At 38.1% G+C, this 20,960-nt stretch overlaps 1 protein-coding gene across 1 annotated transcript in view; it reads left to right on the top strand.

Moving 5' to 3' along the window:
- Positions 1–20,960, top strand: part of ITGA4 (integrin subunit alpha 4) — an 88,575-nt gene that overhangs the window by 64,406 nt on the left and 3,209 nt on the right. Inside the window, exons 18-26 of the mRNA XM_081241850.1 lie at positions 9,776–9,926; positions 11,217–11,312; positions 11,960–12,039; positions 12,441–12,530; positions 14,252–14,342; positions 16,777–16,884; positions 17,700–17,825; positions 18,552–18,671; positions 20,585–20,683. Coding sequence (XP_081097976.1) covers positions 9,776–9,926; positions 11,217–11,312; positions 11,960–12,039; positions 12,441–12,530; positions 14,252–14,342; positions 16,777–16,884; positions 17,700–17,825; positions 18,552–18,671; positions 20,585–20,683 — 961 coding nt within the window. The remainder of the gene's footprint in view (positions 1–9,775; positions 9,927–11,216; positions 11,313–11,959; positions 12,040–12,440; positions 12,531–14,251; positions 14,343–16,776; positions 16,885–17,699; positions 17,826–18,551; positions 18,672–20,584; positions 20,684–20,960) is intronic.

Genomic DNA, 20,960 nt, shown 5'->3' with positions numbered 1-20,960 from the left:
GAAAGGTCATGGAAGTTGGCACTTAAAATGTGACTGGTGGGGGAGAAAAAGGATGTCGCTGGCAAATTTTAACAGAAATTTCTGTGTAGTCATAGCTAAATGACAGCATCAGTGATTAAGGGAAGGAGAATTTATTAGGAACAAGTAGATTCAACTGAATTTTTATGTATTTATCAAACGTTATTTAATTATGGGAAGATATAAACAAGTATGAGGATCAAAGGCAGGGAAAAGAATAAATTGAACAAAGAAATAGTCTGCTTAAATCCAGGGGACACTTCAGATATTACTTGAACTGTCCTGTGAAGAATTTGACAGCTGTTCACTTCCTTTTTTTTCAATGTCTTTCGCTTTAATTTCCAGGATGCCATCCTATCCCAATCTCCTTTTACTCCTCTAGCCCCTCCTTCTCAGTTGTGTTTGGAGGACCACTGAATTTGGCTCTTTTGGCTCCCTTAATAGCCCTCTCTCGCTCCTTCTCACACTCCCATATTTCCCCTGGATAATCTTGCCCCCAACCACAACCTCACCTGGTCTGCCTCCACTGCTGATGCCCAAATCAGTGTCTCTGAGTTCCACACCCACCCATCCAGTTGGCTATCAGACATGCAGTCTTGGCTGCCCAGTCACTATCCACCAGTGACATAACCATTAGTTAGTTACCAAAGCCAACAACCTGGAGCTCAACCTGCATTCTTCTCTCTTTCTTATCCCTGACATCAAATAAATTACCAAGTCCTATAATACTACCACCCAGATGTATTTTTTATCCACCATACTTCTCCATCTCTACTACTATTGCTCCACATCAGGCAACTCAGTATCCTACCAGAATCACTGAGCTTTACCACTTTCTGGGCTACTGACCTCTGATTTTACATTATTCAAATTCCTCTACCACGAGGTTTCCAGAGTGAGCTTTCTAACTTACACTTCTGATAGCAAGGCTTCAGTAGCTCATTGACATCTAAAGTCCTTAGTGCTCTTCCTCAGCGATTCCACAGGACTTTTTTCCATTGATTGCAGAATAGTTGTGTGGCCATGCCATGCTCTCCTGAGCCTCTGTATCTTTTCACTTTGACTTATCTATCTGATTAATGCGTATTTATCTTATAAATCTCAGCTGTTTCCTAGGTAAAGCATCCCCCCCCCAACTTTGTCTCCAGCTACATAAACCTAGTCCTCCTGTGGCCCTGGTCCCATGGCACCTGTGCTCAGAACTATTATTGTCTGTCTCCACACTATCCTGTACACTGCTTCAAGGTGGGTTCCTGTCTTTTCATCTTTGCGTTCCCAATATGTAACACAGTGCCTGGAACACTGTAGGTGACAAGTGGATGTTTGCTGAGGATGGAACAGGGTCCTAAAGGAAACAGCATGTACCTGGGGTCAGACTCAGGTGGAAGGGTTAGCCTTAGAAAGAAGTTAAGATTCCCCTTATCTTGAGCTAAGAAGCTGTGAATAGATGCTGACATTGATTAAGAAATTTTAATGTGGGAGGAAGGGAAATATAGAGAATTAATGGATGGCCAGAATAAGAAATGAGTTTGTATATGGAAGGTGAGGGCTCTGAGGTTGGGTTTGGGACCTTGTGAAGGGAATGGGAAAAGATTCAAAATAGCTGTTAAGATAAATGGGATAGGGAATCAACCAAGAATGAGTAAAAAGGTTGACAAACAGCACTGAGTACCCTGCTGGGGTGGGATCACATATGGCAGAGAATAAATTAATTCTTTTCACCTAGGCAATGCCAGGATAGCCTTGAGCATCCACAGTTGAGGGCCAAGAAGCCCTAACCTATTTGATAGATAATTGGACTTTATACTTAAATTATCCAGATTGGCTGCTTAGATAGTCCAAAAACAGCAACCGCTAACTGCTTTGTAATCCAGCATGTAATTGTGGTGCCTTTGTTGAATTATTAGATGAATAATTTATAACCTTCCCATTCACATATTTATTTTCTTTCTAACATGCTTAGTCTTCCTGGTGCTTTTGCTCTCGTGGGCCTTTGATAAGAAGAAGTATTTTGTGTGGGAAAGATTACCTAAGCTACAAATAAGTGGTGTTTTCATCTTCTCAAATCAGACACTTCCATGGTTACCTTGTCATCTTTCACTGCAGCCCCTCTGGCCTGTGAAAAAAGTGAGATGTTGAAATTTATATGGAAATATTACTGAGAATGCTTATTTCCTGAAGAATGAAAATAATATCTTACTGAATTAAGATATTAAATCATTAATGTAATTGAATTATCAGCTTTTCTTCATTATGTATTTCTCATGAGAAATTAATTACCTACATTACATTTTTAATTTGAAGTGATAATGTTTCCTGTAGTCGAAATATCAAGTCCATTATGATTTTATATGGCAGCCAACAGAAGGTAAGGCAGTTTTTCTCAAGGTGTGGTCTTTGAGTCACCTTCATGAGAATCACCTGGGATGCTTGGTAGAAATGCAGGCTCCTAGGCCCCTGACCATCCAAATCAGAATCCATGGGGACCAGGCCAGAAATGTTCATTATTAAGAAGGCTGTCAGTGGTTCTTATCAAGCTGAAATCTGAGAACCAGTGTTGTGGTGGTTTAGAGTTTAGATCTGAAGTCAGACTAACCTGGTTCAAGTCTATCTACCATTTACTAGCTGAATGACCTTTTCAGAGAAGCCTTTCAACCTCTGTAAACTTCCTTCCTCATTGGCAAGAAGGTAAAACAGTACTCTGTAAGGTTGTTTTAAAAATAAAATGCAATAATGCAGGCCAGTGCATTGCATAGCACAAAGCCTGGTACATGTGAAGATTTGAGAAAAGTTGTTATTTTTGATAAATTATGGTTGGAATAGTTATAGACCACGATAAAAATGTTTTCATTTGGATAAAAAAATTAAATATTGCCAGTGAATTCTAAACATTTTCTGCACATGTACTGGTTATTTGTCCAGAGTTTATTGTTCCTTTATGTCCCGAGAAAGCTGCTGACTGTGCCTGGGTCAGCTGTTTTCAGTTCTATGAGGTTTGTAGTGGCCTAAAGGCCAGTGTAAAGTATAAGCCCCACATGTTTCGCATCAGCAGGAAGGTTACAGGCTATTTCCATTAGGTAAATGATAACTTATTTGAAGAGTTTTCAAACGAAAACTCTTCAAATTAATTTTTAGACCCACAGGTGAAGGGTTCTGACAAACTACTTTGCGTTTTAATAAATGATATACTCTCTCAGAGAAGAATTTGCCCCTCCCTCAAAGGAGTCCTCTCTGCCTTCTCAGTCGTGGTAGGCCAGTTGCAACCATATGTTCTATGCCTTCTCCCGACTGTAACTCCTCTGGCACTAATGGTATTTCTGTGTCTCAGAGCTACATACCTGCTTCAGGTAAATGTAGTTACTCCATCAAAGACATGAGTTTCTGATGACTGCACTAATAGACTGCCGACAGCAAACTAAATAGTGTTGATGCGCTCCATCTCATGTTTTCGTTAAGTTGAGGCTTCCTCCTGAATCTCTAAATTCTCAGGACAGTAAACCACATTCAAATGGACTTACAGTGCGAAATGAAAATGAACAAATATGACTTTATCTAAAAGATTACAAATAGAAGAGCAGGTATTAACCATCACCTAGGTAATTTAAAATCGAGTCTTTCGCAGAGATGACTGATCTAAATGACACTACTTCTCTTCTGTGCCTCCGTCATGCTTCCAGGGTAAGTGATGGAGGCTTTTCCTGAACAAAAGTACTTTCGTATCAGTGAGGAATGCTTTTAACTGTAACAGAGTACGGGACTAATAGTAACTTAAACAAAAGTGTTTAATTATTTTGCATAATAAGCAGTCTGGAGAAGGTAGTTGCAGGTTTAGTGAGAAGCTACCAAAATCTGGGCTTTCATGGTTCATGGTTATCTTTCCAGTTCTCTTGGCTTTTCCCTTGTGGCTGCTGGGGCACCAAGGTTCCCAGTAAACAGAAAGGGGCAGGAGCAAAATTCTGGGTCCTCTTGAGGCTGCCTTTCAAGGAAGGGAAGTGTCTGAGCAGACGCCTTATTCTGATTAACCAGAGAGGTGTCGCATGCTGCCCCCGAATCTGTCCTGGTTGAAAGAGGATGGAGTTGTCATGATCATAGTAGATCAATCATAATTCACTCCCTGAAGCTGAGCTGGGGGCTTAGCTTCTGCAGTATCAAGGGGATACTGCCGACTGCCTGGCTAATCCAGGGTTCTGTTAGCAGCTAAGAAGGGAACTCACTGTTGGGTAGACAGTGAGTGGCGTGTAACCGCACTGTGCTGTTACCCCCAAAAGAGTGAGTGTAACAAAACTGTCCATTTTTAACATGCAGATAGTAGGAATATATGCCTCACTGATATCACAGAGTTTGGGGAAGAGGAATCGTATGCTTCATACACTAAACGTTCTAATTCCTAGTTCTGTCTTCCAATCCACGTTCTTCTGCTATCCTCCTTGGGATCTTAGTGAATTTGTCTATTCAGTAAAATCTTCTTAAATGTTAGGTATCTGATATTTCCCAGTAGATGATAATTTTCCACTATTTTATTTTTTTCCCCGAAGTCAGTAACAAAGAAAAAAGAGGACAAAGTTTTACTTGAGCCTGAGGCCCCTTTGCCGCAGGCTAGTCTTCTGTCAAATAAATGACTCGTGTTACCTTGACATGGGTACATATCAATTTCTGTTATATTTTGTTCTAGCATCTTGATTAAAAACATGTTAGCTATGAAGCAGTCATTCATCTTATCAAGGCAAAATGCATTAAGTATATGAAGACTTAGGGAGCATTTCTCACAAAATAGAACAGTAGCGTTCATTCAGGAAAAACATAGAGCCTGGTGCTGAAATACATCATTTTTCTGTTTTTCCTTTCACTTATTAAGTTATGATTCTGTATGTACACAGTATCTTGATTTGTTTAAATTACATGGATTCTAGGCTGCTTTGTAAATTTCAAGTCTGCATTATGCATGTTTTAATAAAGAATGAACTGTGATTCCCGGGGAAAGCTCTGGTTCTGCCTTGTCACACTTCCAGATGTGCACCTGGTCCGTTATTATGTCTCATGTAAAAAGCTAGTGGGTATCTTTCTGACAGCACCTTGTTAATGAATCAAGATACAGTAAGATGTATACATATATATATATATACTCACACACACATAAAGAGTAGAATTGTAATTATGGTAATGTGGCAAAATAGCTTAAAAATGGAAAACAGACCAGGAGCCTTGCTGTTGAAATGTGAATGCTGTGTTTCTCTTTCATTTGCTGTTGTCTTGGAACCTAGCTGTTTATGCAGTGCTTTCACCTTCTGTTGCTTGTCTAAGTGCCAACTTCTTTCCCAAAGGTGTTCAGTGACTAATGCTTTGGTTACAAGCCAGAATATTTTATAAATGTCTATTTATAGGCAGCTCTTCTACAAGTCTTAATTAAACTTTAATGTCAAGCTGAAGTTTACTTTTAGAACCTCTTAGTTTCCTTTAGTTGTAACATGGTTCTAGAAAAGTAGAGGGGATGTGGGACAGCCATGTTTCCGCACGTCTTCACTCTGCCCTTTAACACAGGGCCACCAAGCAGATGCGTGCTTGTGTAACACAAAGGTTTACAACACAAGAATGAGTAAGTCACAGCCATCCCCTCAAACACTGGGAGGAATAGCACATTATGAGTGAGTCAGATTCTTCCACCCTGAAATGATAGCCATGATTCAGAAGAGTTACTGCCTTGTTACTTATCATACATCCTTACAGAAATATCCAGGTTCTCAAAGCCGGGGATCAGAGCTAGAAATGCTACATAGGGACATTTTCTTCATTCCTTTCTCCTCGATGTCTTTAGTACCACACAAGGAATTATGAGGTCTGGGGCATCGTTTCCTCTAAGGCAGCATCGGGTGCCATCTGAAATAATGAAGCTTCTGTTATTGTCAGAATAATACAGGTTTTAAATATAGTAATATGATGTGGTATGCTTATTTTGAAACTAACTATGCTCCTCAGTCAGACTGCCCAATGGCAGAGCCAGCAAACTTTTTACTTGAAGGGCCAGACTGTAAATATTTTAGGCTTTGTGGGACAGAGATGTCGCAACTGCTCAACTCTGCTGTCATGGTGCAAAAGTGGCCACAGACGAAAGAGCATGGCTGTGTTCCAATAAACCTTTATTTGCAAGACCAGGCAGCGGTCCCAATTTGGCCTTCAGACAGCAGATTTTGAACCCCTACTCTCTGGTATGCTGTCTTTTATATGATAATCCTGTAGGACATTTTTATTTTTTATTATTTAAATATAGTTCCTTATAGTGTATTTTATTTTTTAATGTAATTTGTTAGTAAACTTTAAGCTGGTTGCCAAAATTAGCCAGATTTAGAGTTTTTTTTCAGGAATTAGTCCTGGGTTAATAAACCATAAGGGCCTGCTCATAGATAGACAGACAGACTGACACAACGGAATTACATATATATGTTTACTGAAAAACTATAAAGGCTCCAAACTGTAATTGCCAAAATTCCCAATGACAGTTGAAAGGATAAATAAAATGTGGCATATTTACAAAAATGAGTATACACACCAAAGAGAAAAAATGATTTACAACTCCATGCATCAATATAGATGAAACTTAAAGACAAAATTTTGAGTAAAGAATGTTGGATACTCCAAGATTACATACTCAGTGATTCCATTTATATGAAATATAAAACTGGGCAAAGCCAGTCTATACTAGTAAAAGCAAGATAGTGGGTAGGGGCAAGAATTGGAAGGGGGCACAAGGGTATTTCTTTGGTGCTAGCAATATGTTTTTCTTGATCTGGGTGCTGGTTTCACACATGTATTCAGTTTATAAAAATTTGCTGAGCTCTACACTTAGGTTGTGTGCATTTTTCTATATGTATGTCCTACCTTGATAAGAAGGTTTAAAATGGAAAAACAATTAGGATAAGAAGGGAAGAACTTTTAGGTATTAAGTGAAATGTCCAATTTCTCATAGATATATTATTAGAGGTATCAAAGTGGGGGGAAGTGTTCAAAATTATAATAATTTTGTTTGTACATTCTGAGGTTCATAATAATTTGCTTCTCAAATTCAAACTCAAACAGTATCCATGTTGCCATTAATTTATTGGTCAACTCAATAGTTGTATTGCCACTAAAACATTAGGTTGTATGGGCGGGGTATAGATCACATGAATGTGGTAGTAGTAGATGTTTACTTTATCTTAATGAAACATTTGGAATTTGTATACCATCACAGAACAGATAAGCATGGCTCTAATTTCATAGAATGTATAATGAGTTCATGAACTTTTAACAGTCACTTATCCAGTAATTTCCTCAATCTTTCAGACTTTTTTTTTAGTGTTATCCAGCCCTTTTTAACGTTTGATACACTTACATACCACACGTATATTTTGAACACTGTGTTGCTAGCCTCTGAGAAAACAGTGATATTCATGACCCAGCACCTTTTCTCCAAGAGAACTTATTCTAGTGGTGAGAAAAGCCAGAAAGTGTGAACATATTGCATTAGAGGGTTGCCCAGTGTGTGGGAAAGTGGCAGAGAGAAAAGCCACTTCTGTTAGGGAGGATGCAATGCTGGGTGAAGGGGCTTAGCAATAAGTATCAATTGGAAGAACTTCTGAGGACTCTTAACATTGACACTCAAGCTGAGTCTTGAAGAACAAGTACAAGTTAGCCAGATAACATGAAGAGGGGAGAGGTTGAAGGCAGAGGGACGGCTTGAAGTAGGACACAAAACACAGGTGTTTGGACCCCTGTTTGTAGGTGAGCATGGCTAAAGGGAAGGAATGGGTTGTGCAGTGGAAAGTAAGGCACGACCAGCTCTCTCGGGCTGCATCTGCTGCACTAATCAGAACTCTGTCTTGAAAGCACTGGAGGAAAGGAAGCAGACACGTGACATTATCAAGTTTGCTTTCTGCAAAGTGACCACCGCCCACCCCCATTAGTGTGAAAATTGGAAGAGAACTTGACAAATCAATTAAGAGTATAATCCAAGTTAATGCCAGTTCAATCATGAAATTTTCAGATCTTCTCTATGTAAAAAAAAGAAATTTTAATCTTCATTCAGCTCAACCTAAATAGCTAGAATAGTACAAAAGCAAGAAGCAACATGCCTTTGCTACCCGCAGGTGAAATGGGTTCCCCACCCTGGTCCCAGAGCCCTTCATTCATAACTCTTTTCAAGTATTTCTAATATCTGTTTACATCTGTTTATAAATCTGCCCTTTATAAGCTCTACAAAGCTGGGAATTTGTTACACTATTTTTGTATGTGGGAGTAATAGATGTAATGATTATTATACAGGGGCTTTCAATTAAAATCATTCTTCACCTTCAAGTAATGCTTAAAAGCATCAATCTTGAAACTTGTTTTTTTTTTTTTTTTTTTTTTTGCCGTACGTGGGCCTCTCACTCTTGTGGCCTCTCCCGTTGCGGAGCACAGGCTCTGGACGTGTAGGCTCAGCGGCCATGGCTCACGGACCCAGCCGCTCCACGGCATGTGGGATCTTCCCGGACCGGGGCACGAACCCGTGTCGAAACTTGTTCTTTAACTCTGTCCTTAAACATTCTGTCTTAAATCAACTCACAAATAACTACTAAATGCCTACTATGTGGTTAACATTTCCATAAATCGTTTATTCAAACACAAATACAGATGTTGATTAGAATGATACAATGTAAGCATTACTGAAGAAACTTTTTCTAAACTCTAGTTGCTAGGTGAATATCTTTCTTACTGTTATGATTATCCTCATCTGATATTTTGCTTTGGGTCATATTCTTCTCTGGTTGAACTAATTTTTTTAATTTATATACTGTGATATCTAAGAGTGTCTGTTTTTGAGGACAGCTTACAGAATCATGACATTCTGTAGCAGGTTCTGCGCTCTTCTAACCATCTAATCAGTAAAGGGAGTGGGTTGCCTTGAGGCTTTAGAACATTCTAGCTGTGGTACCTTGAATACATTTCTTAGACCTCAGGTTCCTTGGGGTTTCATGGAATGTGCATGAGCCAGATCTTCACTGAACAGTAGTTATTATTACAGATGGGATGACTGAGTCTTTAAAATGCTAAATGACCTCTCCCCCAGAAGAACGGGGGCCAGAGCCAGAACTTGAACTCACTTATGTGTTTGGATTTGCAGCAGCGTTCTCTTTCCAGTTCACAAGATGGTGAAACACTTCCACAATTCTATTTTTAATTTGGTCTAGTTATTGGTAGAGGTGACCAGCCTGCCTTAAGAAATTAATTCTAGTTCAACAGATTTTAGTGGCACCCACATGCTGGCCATAGCAGTCCTTTCCCATGCCGTGCTCACTTCCACCAAAGCATCCTCTATTTTGGTGGAAATAGTCTATTCTCCTTTTCTCCCAGTTTCCCCCAGTTCCCCCTTTGGCTTTGGCAGCAGCTAGTTCAATGTCTACTCAAGGATGAAGAAAGAAAAAAAAAATCTTTTCTTTTAGGAAAATATTTTGAAATAATGAGAAAAATATGCTAAAATGATAGAAGCAAGAAGTTAAACAGAAAAACAGAAAGCAGACTAGTTTAATTATAACTAAATTAGAAAACTTTTCCTGTGTAATAACTAACTGAATTTATCTGAAACCTGGGAAACTGAGTTCTTTTTAAAATGGATTTACATCTACTTGCATGGGGTCATCTCCCATGGTTGTGTTTCCAAATTAGTATTTTATGTTCAGGATACATAAATGAAGAGATGGGATTTTTAGTTCCAAACGAAAACTAAATCGTACTTAATTTTTAGGCCACATGAAAATAAAACCTATATTGCTGTTGGAAGTATGAAGACATTAATGTTGAACGTGTCCTTATTTAATGCCGGAGATGATGCATATGAGACAACTCTGCATATCAGACTACCCACTGGTCTTTACTTCATTAAGATTTTAGATCTGGTAAGGATCGAAAACCTACAGTAGCATGATGCTACATGATATTTTACTTAACTTTTAAAGAATGTATATGTATAAATCACTTTATCATTTGAGGTACAAAGATTTGGCGTATGAGTCTTAATATTCAGACTTATCACTCGGGCTTCCAGTGATTTTTTTCCTCTGTGCCCCTAATCAAAATGGCAAGTTCCTTGGGATCTGACTGAGATCAAGAGAGTCAGCTTCCTGCTTACCAAGGCTACTATGAGACAGAAGCGATTGTCCAGTTATCTAAGCAAGCTGCCTGGGTGTCATTGCTTTTCTCACTGGTACAACCTCATCTGGTGCTGTGATGGTGCTCCTCATGGTTGGGGTCTCTACACGGGCCATATTGGTCCTTCATGCTGGGCTCCCAGAGTTACTGCTCTGCATTTTAAGTTCACGTACACTGTCTTGATCCCAAAGGACCTCCAAAATGCTAGAACCAGCGTCAAATTCCAAAATTCTGGTGTCAACCAGATTGCAGGCAAGTTTCTCCTTTCCTGCAAGAGTTTGGAGCATCTGGAGACCTTTTCCTTTTTTTCCTTTTTACCACTGTGCCTCAGTCTTGAGCACTTAAATCCATCAGTGAGGTATTAATAATGTTGAATTTGAAAGAGAAAAGTCTCAGTCACTTTCTCCTTGGATGCTCCCCCGCCTCTTAGAAAATTTACCCATCTCTTATCCAGAGACCATTTCTTCACACTAAGGGCATTTAGAAAGGCCTTTGACCTCTTATAAATATCTACTACCCACTTCCTCTAGAGCTTTGGGAGCCTGTTTGCAATGGTAAGAGGGAAAACTCAGATATTCAGGGAAATATACATCTGTGAGATGTATATAAATGTGTATTTCCCTGAATATTTGAATATATATATAATTGTGATTACAGTTATAATTAAATACCTTTATCACATTCTCACAACCCAGACAGAAGGCAGCCATGAAATATAGACCTTATGAATTCCTTGCTTCATGATTTTTCAAGAAACCTTGAGTTAGGGAACAGAGAAACATGGTTGAAAGCTACAAGTCCAGGAATTATTCTGTGGAGAATTTATGTGAATATTAGAATAAATCTATACTTGTACACACATATTTATGTAGTGTATTTATATTCCTATTGATTTATCCCCAAAGTAAACAGAAAATAGTCTTCCAAGAAAGTAAAGTCTTCAGGGATGATTTTCTTTTCAAAAACCATCCTTAAACATAAGTTATGAACTTCTCATTCGCTACCTACTTAAACCAGTTATTTCGTTTTCCTTTTAGGAGGAGAAACAAATAAACTGCGAAGTAACAGACAGCTCTGGCATAGTAAAACTTGACTGCAGGGTTGGTTATATATATGTAGATCATCTATCAAGGGTAAGCATTTAGCATTTATAGTTTTTGTTACTGACATGAATATAAAATATTTTCTGTTTCCCTATGTTTGTGCTGCATACAAATAATTTGTTGTTGTCATTTTTATTATTTACTAAGAGTAAGTAGCTAAATGAAATAAAACCCAAACCAACTGGGCTTGAGATCTTTGAGATTGTGTTTATATTCTTGGCAATGTTCACTGTTTAAAAGAAAGAAAAAGAAGGGGGCACCTGTTTGTGTCAGGAGGGGCATGTGAATGTGTCAATCAGAATTCCGCTCCCCAGCCTCACCCTTCCCCAACACTCCCCCCGACTCCACCCCGGGTGGTCCTATCTGCCAGGCATGTCACCTCTGCTCTACTAAAAGGTGTTTCTGGCAAGAGTGCTCACTCAAGTTGTTAAAGCATCTCTAATTTTGTCAGTCTGGACCTGCCTATCTTTACATTCAGAGGATGCTTTGTGGAAATGCTGCTGCTTTAAAATTGCCGCAGACCCGAGAGCTTCCCCGTAGTTCTCTGAGTGAGGGTTAGCCTATGCTTCTAGGACATCATTTCATATCTGTATTTCACAGAACATAAAAACTAAAATTCACATTGTAAAAACAAACTTTAGATTGTTTTTAAAATGAGTGTTCCCTGTGTTTTTCAGACAGATATTAGCTTTCTTCTGGATGCCAGCTCACTCAGCAGAGCAGAAGAGGATCTCAACATCACAGTGCATGCCGCCTGGTATATTTCATTATGAAAAACAATTGTGTTAAAGGAAATGAACCCCTGACTTTTGGGGGGAGAAAAGGGGGGTGACCTTAGGGGAACCATGGAGCTGTGTTCCATTGTCTGCAGGAGAAAACTTCCTTTATGTGATCTGTTAAACAAACAAAAAACCCTTCTAACATAGGGTTTTATAGCATAGAAGCAAATAATGGCGTAAATAATGAGAGCAAATTTCTGCCAACTCTGACATAAAAATTTCTTACTACCGCATCTACTTTTATCCCCACTCCTCAAAAAGCATTTCTTAAACCAACCTCCAAGTACATTAGGTATACATGGGGTGTAATTAGTTCCCTCTGAAGAGAATTTTTGTTCTGACTGGATTCTAAGAGGGTGTTTTCTATTTGCTCCTGTAGTGAAAATGAAGGAGAAACAGGCAACGTGAAGCGAAACAAAGTGACTTTAACAGTACCTCTCAAGTATGAAGTCATGCTAACTGTTCATGGGTGAGTAGATATGGAGGACTCCTGTAAAATTCTGAGCTGATTTTGAATTCTGTTGCTTCTTAAACTACTGGTCAAAAGCCTATTTAAAGTTTTTTAAGAAAAGATCATGTGCTGTTTCTGTCTCTTAACAATTACCTCGGTGTTGCAGCCCATTGCTTAGGTGTTCGTTATTTTAAACCACTCTGTAGTCATCACTGAGACCACCTCAAACTAATGCCCCAATGGAGATTTCTTACTGGAAGAGCCCAATAGGAGGCCACGTCCAACCATTCAGTGGTACACCGTGCAGGCCAGGGCCCCAGAGGGCCAGCATGCACTTTGTATGGTCATGCTCAATGGCTAGGGCAAGTGTGAAGTTCAGAGAAGTGGAAGGTTGGCCAAATCGCCCTTGTGCAGACCCCGCATCTACCTGCATGGCAAATGAATTGAGATACAAGAGAGCCGGCTCCCTTGTCCCCTCTTTATATCCGTGAATTACAGAGTTCCTTACCCACAGCCCAGCAGTCACTGATTCCTCACAATTTTAGTAATTGTTTGAATGGACCCTCCTATGACTCAGGAAGGAGATGTGAAGAGAAAGAATTAAAGGAGTACCATGAAAACCTTTCATGATTTTACTGGAAATTATTGAGCCTACTAATCTTTGTTTAAAATCACATTTTTAAAGCAATAGACAATATGAGACACAGAACAAACAGATGAGCTTTTCTAGTTGCCCTAACTATAAAGCATCCCTAGTCATTTTTAACCACCCATAAAGGTGGCATATAGTTATATAAAAATAGCGTCTGAAACTGATGGAACTGATTCTCCAGTTTGTGAGATAAAACCAGCGGAGGAAAAAGGAATCCATTCAAGGGCGAGTAGTGGGGAGCAAAGAGAAGTCAATTGCATGTTTCCTGGGTTTGAATCCTTACCTCGCCTCGCCTCCTTGATTTTGTTATAAGTGTGTCCTCCTGCTTTTCCATTATCCACATCTTATTTTGAGCAAGGGATGCTCTGCAACTATTAAGCTGCCTAAATCTACATTTGAATATTTCTCATTTCTTTCCTTTGTAAAAGAGTCTCTAACATATTACCTCATATTAGCTGCCAAATATGAGCAAATTGGGGAGTCGGGATTTTCCTAGAAAAATATTTCTTAAAGTTCGTTACTGACCGTGTATATGTCTCAACTCAGGTAAAGGAATGACAACCTTGTATTCTAACAAAAATTTGCCCTACTTATTGATGTTTGAATTGTTCCCCAGACTTGGGGTTCATTACAAATAGCCAGCAGGAATTGGGCGTGATAAGAAATAACTCAAAAATCTGTCAGATAGATTGAAATACAGGAGGATATTGGAGCCCTAGGGAAAAGCTAAGAATTTATCTCATATTTGTCAAGTTTGCATGAATCATTTGAGGGCTGAGAGAGAAGGAATGGTTACTAGAGTGAGCCAGGAAGTATTGGGAAGGCAAGCAAAGGATATTGGCGGGAAGAGAAATTGTCACCCCAGTCAGAGCACGTGGCTTTCTAATTTCATTACATTTTCACTAAAATTCTTATCTTTACAAGAAACCAAAAGTATTCCATGGTACTTAGAGGCACCTGTAGTCTGAATTATGGCATATTTAAGGGATATTTAAGAGATAGGCTATATTTAGACTATAGAGAAAGACTGTTTCTAATACCTCATCAAATAAGACAGTTAAATTAAATCTGAATTCATTTCTGGCAGGTTTGTAAACCCAACTTCGTTCGTGTATGGACCAAAGGAGGAAAATGAGCCTGAAGTGTGTATGGCAGAGAAAATGAACTTCACTTTCCACGTAAGAAAAGTTGATTGTGCTGATATTTGTAACAAACTGAAAGAATGTTACTGATGCATTGCTCCAGAGGACATCATATATGTGTGGCATCCCTCAGCTTTGGGCCACCTCAGCTGGCTGAGGGCGAGAAGGGAGCTGCAGCAGGGCTCATGCCCTTGCCTGGTGGGCCCCTGCGCCTTCTCTCCCATTCATCTTGTCCCTGTTACTGAGCCCACTCTCCTTATACTACCTCTCTTTATACAGTAAGTACCTCCTGGGAACAGAGGTAATGCCTGAAATAGGCAAAGTTATGGAAGGAACTGACTGCAAAAGATGAATGCAGAAATCAGAATAGGTCAAGAAAAGGCATATTTGGGTGCAAATCAGTGAAACCTCTTCGTGGTCCAAGCTTCAAACAAGTCCTAACCTTACCAAGTAAAGGAAGCTTTTACCTCTGCATCTCCATTTAAGGTCTGCTTGGTCAGCCTTTCAAGCCATTGGTATATGACCCATGACAAGTGATGCATCACTTATTAAATAATCTTTTTAAAAATGAAAGAGTATTATCATCATCCAGAAGTATTAACGTACTAATATAAAGCTAAAACTTCATTAGACACTTTTTACTGTCAAACTGAAATTTTTGTTACAGCGTGGATGTTGATAATGAGCAAATAATTGGAGATAATGTCCACAGAAACATTTTTTGAACCTAAAGCACTGCTCACACGTTCTCAAGAGCTATATAACAATCCACAGACTGAGTGAATCTGCATTAGGTACATTATGATATTTTGTAAGGCAATGCTTTTCAAAATGTGTATCAGAATCACTTGAGGTGCTTATCCAAAATGCAAACTCCTGGGCCACTGCCCCAATCTGTGGAAGAAAAATGACCTCAAAATTCTTTTGAGTCCATACTCAAGTTGTTGTTACACTAGTGTACCCTAGTGTTGGAAAAATGTAGCCCTCTACTTTGAAGTCCCCCAAAATGCTCCTGTCACAGTCCAGTGGGGGTTTGTACTCTGATAAACAGAAACTGACTTGGACTCTAGAAGGCCTATTTATTAAGTTACAAATAATAGTTAACAAGTATTGTCTAGTTAAGTTACAATGGAGTGACTGGGCCTGGAGATTCTTTCAGTCTGTAGGCTTGGTGACTTGTCCAAGTATCAGGATGTTCTTGGAGGTCTAAATGTTATTAGGCGAACATGGATAAAGAATATTGTAAGTGAGCTTGGTTATTTGCTGGCATCAGGAAGACCTTGTCTAAAGGTCTGGGCAGTGCTGGGTCCCCATTGCTGACATTGCCTTTTGCAACTGCCCTGTGCTTCCAAGGCCTGGCAGTTACCACCTGTCCCAAAGCCCAGGGATACTCTCTCCTTATTTACGTCGTGCGCATTCAGAAGATTATTGCAAGTCTTTGAGCCATGCTAATTCATTTAGATATTGTAGCACATCTTTTCCCTGACTTACTGTATTGGTTTTATAGTTCTCAGGAGGCAATATTTTGGCCCAATTTCCTTCTTCAGGGTTCTGCAAATCTCAGATTTATCAACAATAATGAAATATCTTCCCCTTATGCATTATTAAAAAACTGTCTTTTTTCTAAAACCCAATAACCTACCCTTTTCTGATTTTCTGAGTGCATCAGCATTATAATTTTCCTGAATTTAAAATATTTTTATTCACTTACTGCTGCTGATTATCCTCTCAGCACAGAGTGACTTTGTGAAACCAACATAGAATTTAGAACTAGAATACCTGGGTTTTGGTCCCACTTCTTGTCACTTTTTAACTTTCATCTGGGTTACATTAACACCTCAGCATTTTCCTGAGATGGCAAATAATAAAATGTCAGCCCGTCTCATGGGATAGTTATAAGGACAACTGACCATGGTTTTTTTAGATCTATAATGTGCCATACCAAGGTACAGTTGGCCCTTGAACAACACAGGTTTAAACTGCACGGGTCCACTTATATGTGGATTTTTTTCAATAGTAAATACTATAGTACTATGCAATCCACGGTTGGTTGAATCTGTGAATACAGAGAAACCATGTATACAGAGGGCCGACTATGCATTATATTTGGAGTTTCAACTGTGCTGAGGTCAGTGACCCTAATCCCCCTGAATTGTTCAGGGGTCAACTGTATATTATTGATGTCTTTTTCCTCAGACTATTTCTGCAGTAAACCATCAGTGTAGACAGTTCGGTCTAATCGGCACCAAAAGGAGAGGTCTAGGAATAATGACTAGTTATATTATTAACAAACGTTTTAAAGTTCTGACTATGGATATTCTGTCTCCTTTTGCCGTGCAGCTGCCAACTACAAACCTCCACCATTATAAATGCTGAATGAAATATATGGGTTCACCTGAAAAGTTCATTGGTATCTGTACTTTTATAAAAAGTATTTTTTGAGTGTTTAAATTTTCTTTCTTCTTATCAGGTTATCAACACTGGCCAAAGCATGGCTCCAAATATTAGTGTGGAAATAATGATACCAAATTCTTTTATTCCCCAAACTGATAAACTGTTCAACATTTTGGATGTCCAGGTAAAAATGTGTTCCTTCCTTTCTCCTAAGTAATATTGCTAAAATGGAGATTTCTGTTACTTCAGTCACACTTAGTCTAAACTATGAATGCACCATGCGTTTATTGTGTTCACTTTGAATACTGCATTAGAATGGCAGGAGTACAGTGGAGCCTCTACACGTGACTTAACACAATAACAGAACTATGCTCTACCATCTTTGGTAGATTTTCTTTGTGATAGGGACCTGTGGAAGTAATTTAATTGGTGGAATTCTCCTTAAAGCTTGAGACCACTGTTGAAAAAGCAGTACTTCAGCCTTTTATTAATATTCAAATAACTACTTAAGAATCAATATTCTTATGTTGATGATTCTATCAGAATTGTTTTTACGTTTCCAGTTTTAAGACAATCGACAAAGAAACCTACTCAGTAGATTTGATATATAATCCTTAAAAATCTTACTTGAATTCCAGATTTAGATGGTGGGGCATGCTGTTAGAACACTTTGTTGTATGTCTAAAGCCAAAGAAATGTTCAATATCATAATAATGTTCAAACGTCCATTTTTCATATTGCCCTAATTTCTGTAAGGCTAAGGCCATTTGATCATTTGGGACCTATATCCAACCCTTTAAAATTTTTCTGGGTTTTTGTTGCATTTTTTGCCACAGAGATTTAATCTCTCCCAAATAAATCTATCAAAAAATATTTTCACACAATTTTAGAAGTACTTGATATATTTCAGGAAAGGTAAGCTTTAAAAGGTAAGTTTTAAAGCCATGTAGCTGTTGTTCTTTGCAATATTGGGTAAGAGTTTTCTTTCTTTCTTTGTAGACTACTGTTGGAGAATGCCATTTTAAGAATTACCAAAGAAAGTGTGCATTAGAGCAGAAAAAAGGCACAATGGAGACCCTGAAAGATATATTCAAATTTTTATCAAAGACTGATAAGAGGCTACTGGTAAGTTTCAATTTTTCAGGTTGTAGTTTTTGCTTTCCAACCTACAGAACTGAAACACTTAAACCCATGAACCAAGGGGCTTTGAACTGTCAGTTGAGTATAGGAGAGAAGCCAGTTCAGGTAATGTTCTTGTGTGTGAGGAACAGGCATGACTGGAGAGTTGAGCGACACCCAGGGTTAAATATATACTATATACTTTCATTATTTATGCAACAAGTGCCCAATTTATGCCAACCAGACATTGTGTCAGACCCTTTGCGGGTCAAGATGCTGTCCTCAGCTGAACGGCCTTCGTGGCATGAAATTAATTTTCAGTATGTTCATTTTAGTGAATATATGGGAAAAAAACCCCAAGAAAGCCCTTAAAATGATCCAAGTTTTACAATGAACATAGGACATGTAATTTGGCAAGACTCTGATTAGGTGTCTTACTTATTCCATCCCAGATTAAGTTCATAAGAATAATGAAAACATGTGATCTAGTTCGAATACTTCGTTTTTGTTAATTTACTAAACATTTGTGTTTTGTTTAAAACAAGATAATTTTTTCAGTGCCACTAATGAAAGCATATCTTTAATTCCATGTTTATATCAAGATAAATTTTTGCAAAATGCCACTAAGGGGAGCAGATCTTGAATTCCACATATATTTAGCCATCTAAATATTTAGCCATCTTTTTAAAAAATGTTGAAATTTTAACATAGCTCTTTTGTATTCTTTTCAAGTACTGCATGAAAGCTGATCCACATTGTTTAAATTTCTCATGCAATTTTGGGAAAATGGACAGTGGAAAAGAAGCCAGCGTTCACATTCAGTTGGAGGGTCGGCCATCCATTTTAGAAATGGTAAGTCTATGATACAGTGACAACTTTGTGGATAAGATTTCATATAGAATCTACAAACGTGACCATCTTATACAGGTAGGATGGTATGTAAGGAGGCATTCAACAAATTAAGAAGGTATGAATGAATGTAAAATCTGGAGTGAAACTCCAAAACTGTTTCCATTTATCACTACACAATACATTGTCTAAATGATGTGGCTTTAGTAATTAAACAGATTACTAAGACTGTAAAATAGACTATAATTGAGATTTTAGAAAGCATGTCCAACTATTTATGAACCTTGATCAAATTAGAGAAATTAGCTGCTTTAACATTTCATATATCCTTAAAGTTCTTTCCAAATTACTTTATGCTTAAAAACCTACTATTGTATATCATATACATTTATTAATATATATTTGCTAAAAATTAAGACTTCCAGAAAATCAAACTAAAACATCAAAATTTATCAACAACAGTAAAACACAAACACACTTTTAAGAAGATGACCTTTGAAAGGCTAAATTAAAAATTAACTAAATACATGTTGGACTTCTTCCTAAAAAGCAGTATGCATATTTATGAGAAGTACTTCGAGATCATTGGTTTTATCTGGAGTTCTGTTCTTCAGTTTCCTTATCAGATTAATATGGGTAATATCTCTTTTTCAGGGTTGCTGCAGATTAGATGATTTTCATAAAGTGCTTAGTGCACTTTCACTTAGTGCACAGCACATAATAAGCCAAAGGAAATGAGAGCTATTATGTTTTGTTAAGAGGAGTAGTTGAAATTACCACAAGGTGTTCAAGAGGAAGATGCACCAGACAGGGAAATAAGAGCTGTTTTAGTTGCAAGTTATTTAAACTTTTGCAGCCTGCCTTCATACTCTTGAGGTCCAGGTTTCTCAACAGTGGGCACTAGTAGCATTTTGGACCAAATACTTCTTTGTTGTCAGGGGCTGTCCTGTGCATTGTAGGATATTTATCAGCATAGCTGGCTTCTCCCCACGAAATGGCAGTACACCCCCTCCCAAGTCCTGCCAGCCAGAAATGTCTCCAGAAATAGCTGACTCTCCTTGAGGGTACAGAATCATCCCCGTTGAAAAAAAACTGCTCCAGATAAAGTATATAATTTATTTTTAGCCCTAAAATTCTACATGTTCTCTCCAAAATGTTAAATAACCTTTACACAGTAGTTTTAACTTTTGTTGGTCATAGTCCTCTTTAAGAATTTGACAAAAGAATATATTCTCATCTACCCTAATGAACGCACATATGAAATATAAAAAAATCTTGATTTTTGACTACAACTTCAAAGATCCTTAGAGTCTATGGAGCCTATTCACAGATGCCCAAGCTCTGGATTCTGGGTGATAAAGCCCTCTGTTAGACAGTAAAGCTCTGAGTTCAGCCACTGATTTTATTTTTGAATGCTATAAATATTTGTACCAGATTTTGTACCAGATTTTTTCATTACAGTATTGGTACACTAATCTGTATTTGATCAGAGCAGAAAGATGACAACACTATTAAGAAAAACAAGCCCAAATAAAATTAATTTGAGGAAATGTTTATCAGACAAAGAAAGTCTTCTTTGGGAATAAAAATTCAATAGCTAAGGTAAAAATACACTGGTAATTATCAAATAGTATTTAAATATTAAATATTATAAGCATTTAAATCAAGTTCTCTGCAAAGCAGCCATGTTTAATAAAAAGATTTCAACAAAATGATGCAATATAAATTAATACCAAGGACATGCCTTTGGAACCAAAGGAAGCATTGCATTGCAGTTAACTACAAATGGTGAAACTGGAGAAGATAACTTGTGAAAACCTTTAGAAGTAGTTTCTCATGATTCTTACCTGCTCTGTTTTCATGAAACAAAATGATGTATCAGGCTACAGTGATCTTTTTTTTTATTTATTAAACAGGATGAGACTAGAGCCCTGAAGTTTGAAATAAGAGCAACAGCTTTTCCAGAGCCAAATCCAAAAGTTATTGAACTAAACAAGGATGAGAATGTTGCACATGTAAGATTACCTTTTTAACCAAAACAAACATTGTGGGAAAAAATATTGCTAGTGTTGGGTCAGGAAAATCATGGCGAGCCTAAAATACTTTACTGGGGATTGGTATTTTCCACAACTGCCAGGAAGGCATGACATACCTCTTTCAGGAGGTGGTGATTTTGGTAGGATGGATTGGAGGAAGAACCACAGATATGGCCCATTACACACCCTGTTTCTGCTAAACAATTACCAATGTTTCCTATGGTTTGTGTTAGACCAGCAAGCAAATGGGATGGGT

Source organism: Mesoplodon bidens (genome assembly GCF_964165515.1).
Source record: "Mesoplodon bidens genome assembly, chromosome: 8".
NCBI classification, from domain to species: Eukaryota; Metazoa; Chordata; class Mammalia; order Artiodactyla; family Ziphiidae; genus Mesoplodon; species Mesoplodon bidens.
The sequence above is the reverse complement of the archived record's forward strand: the minus strand, read 5'-3'. Positions and strand labels throughout refer to the sequence as shown.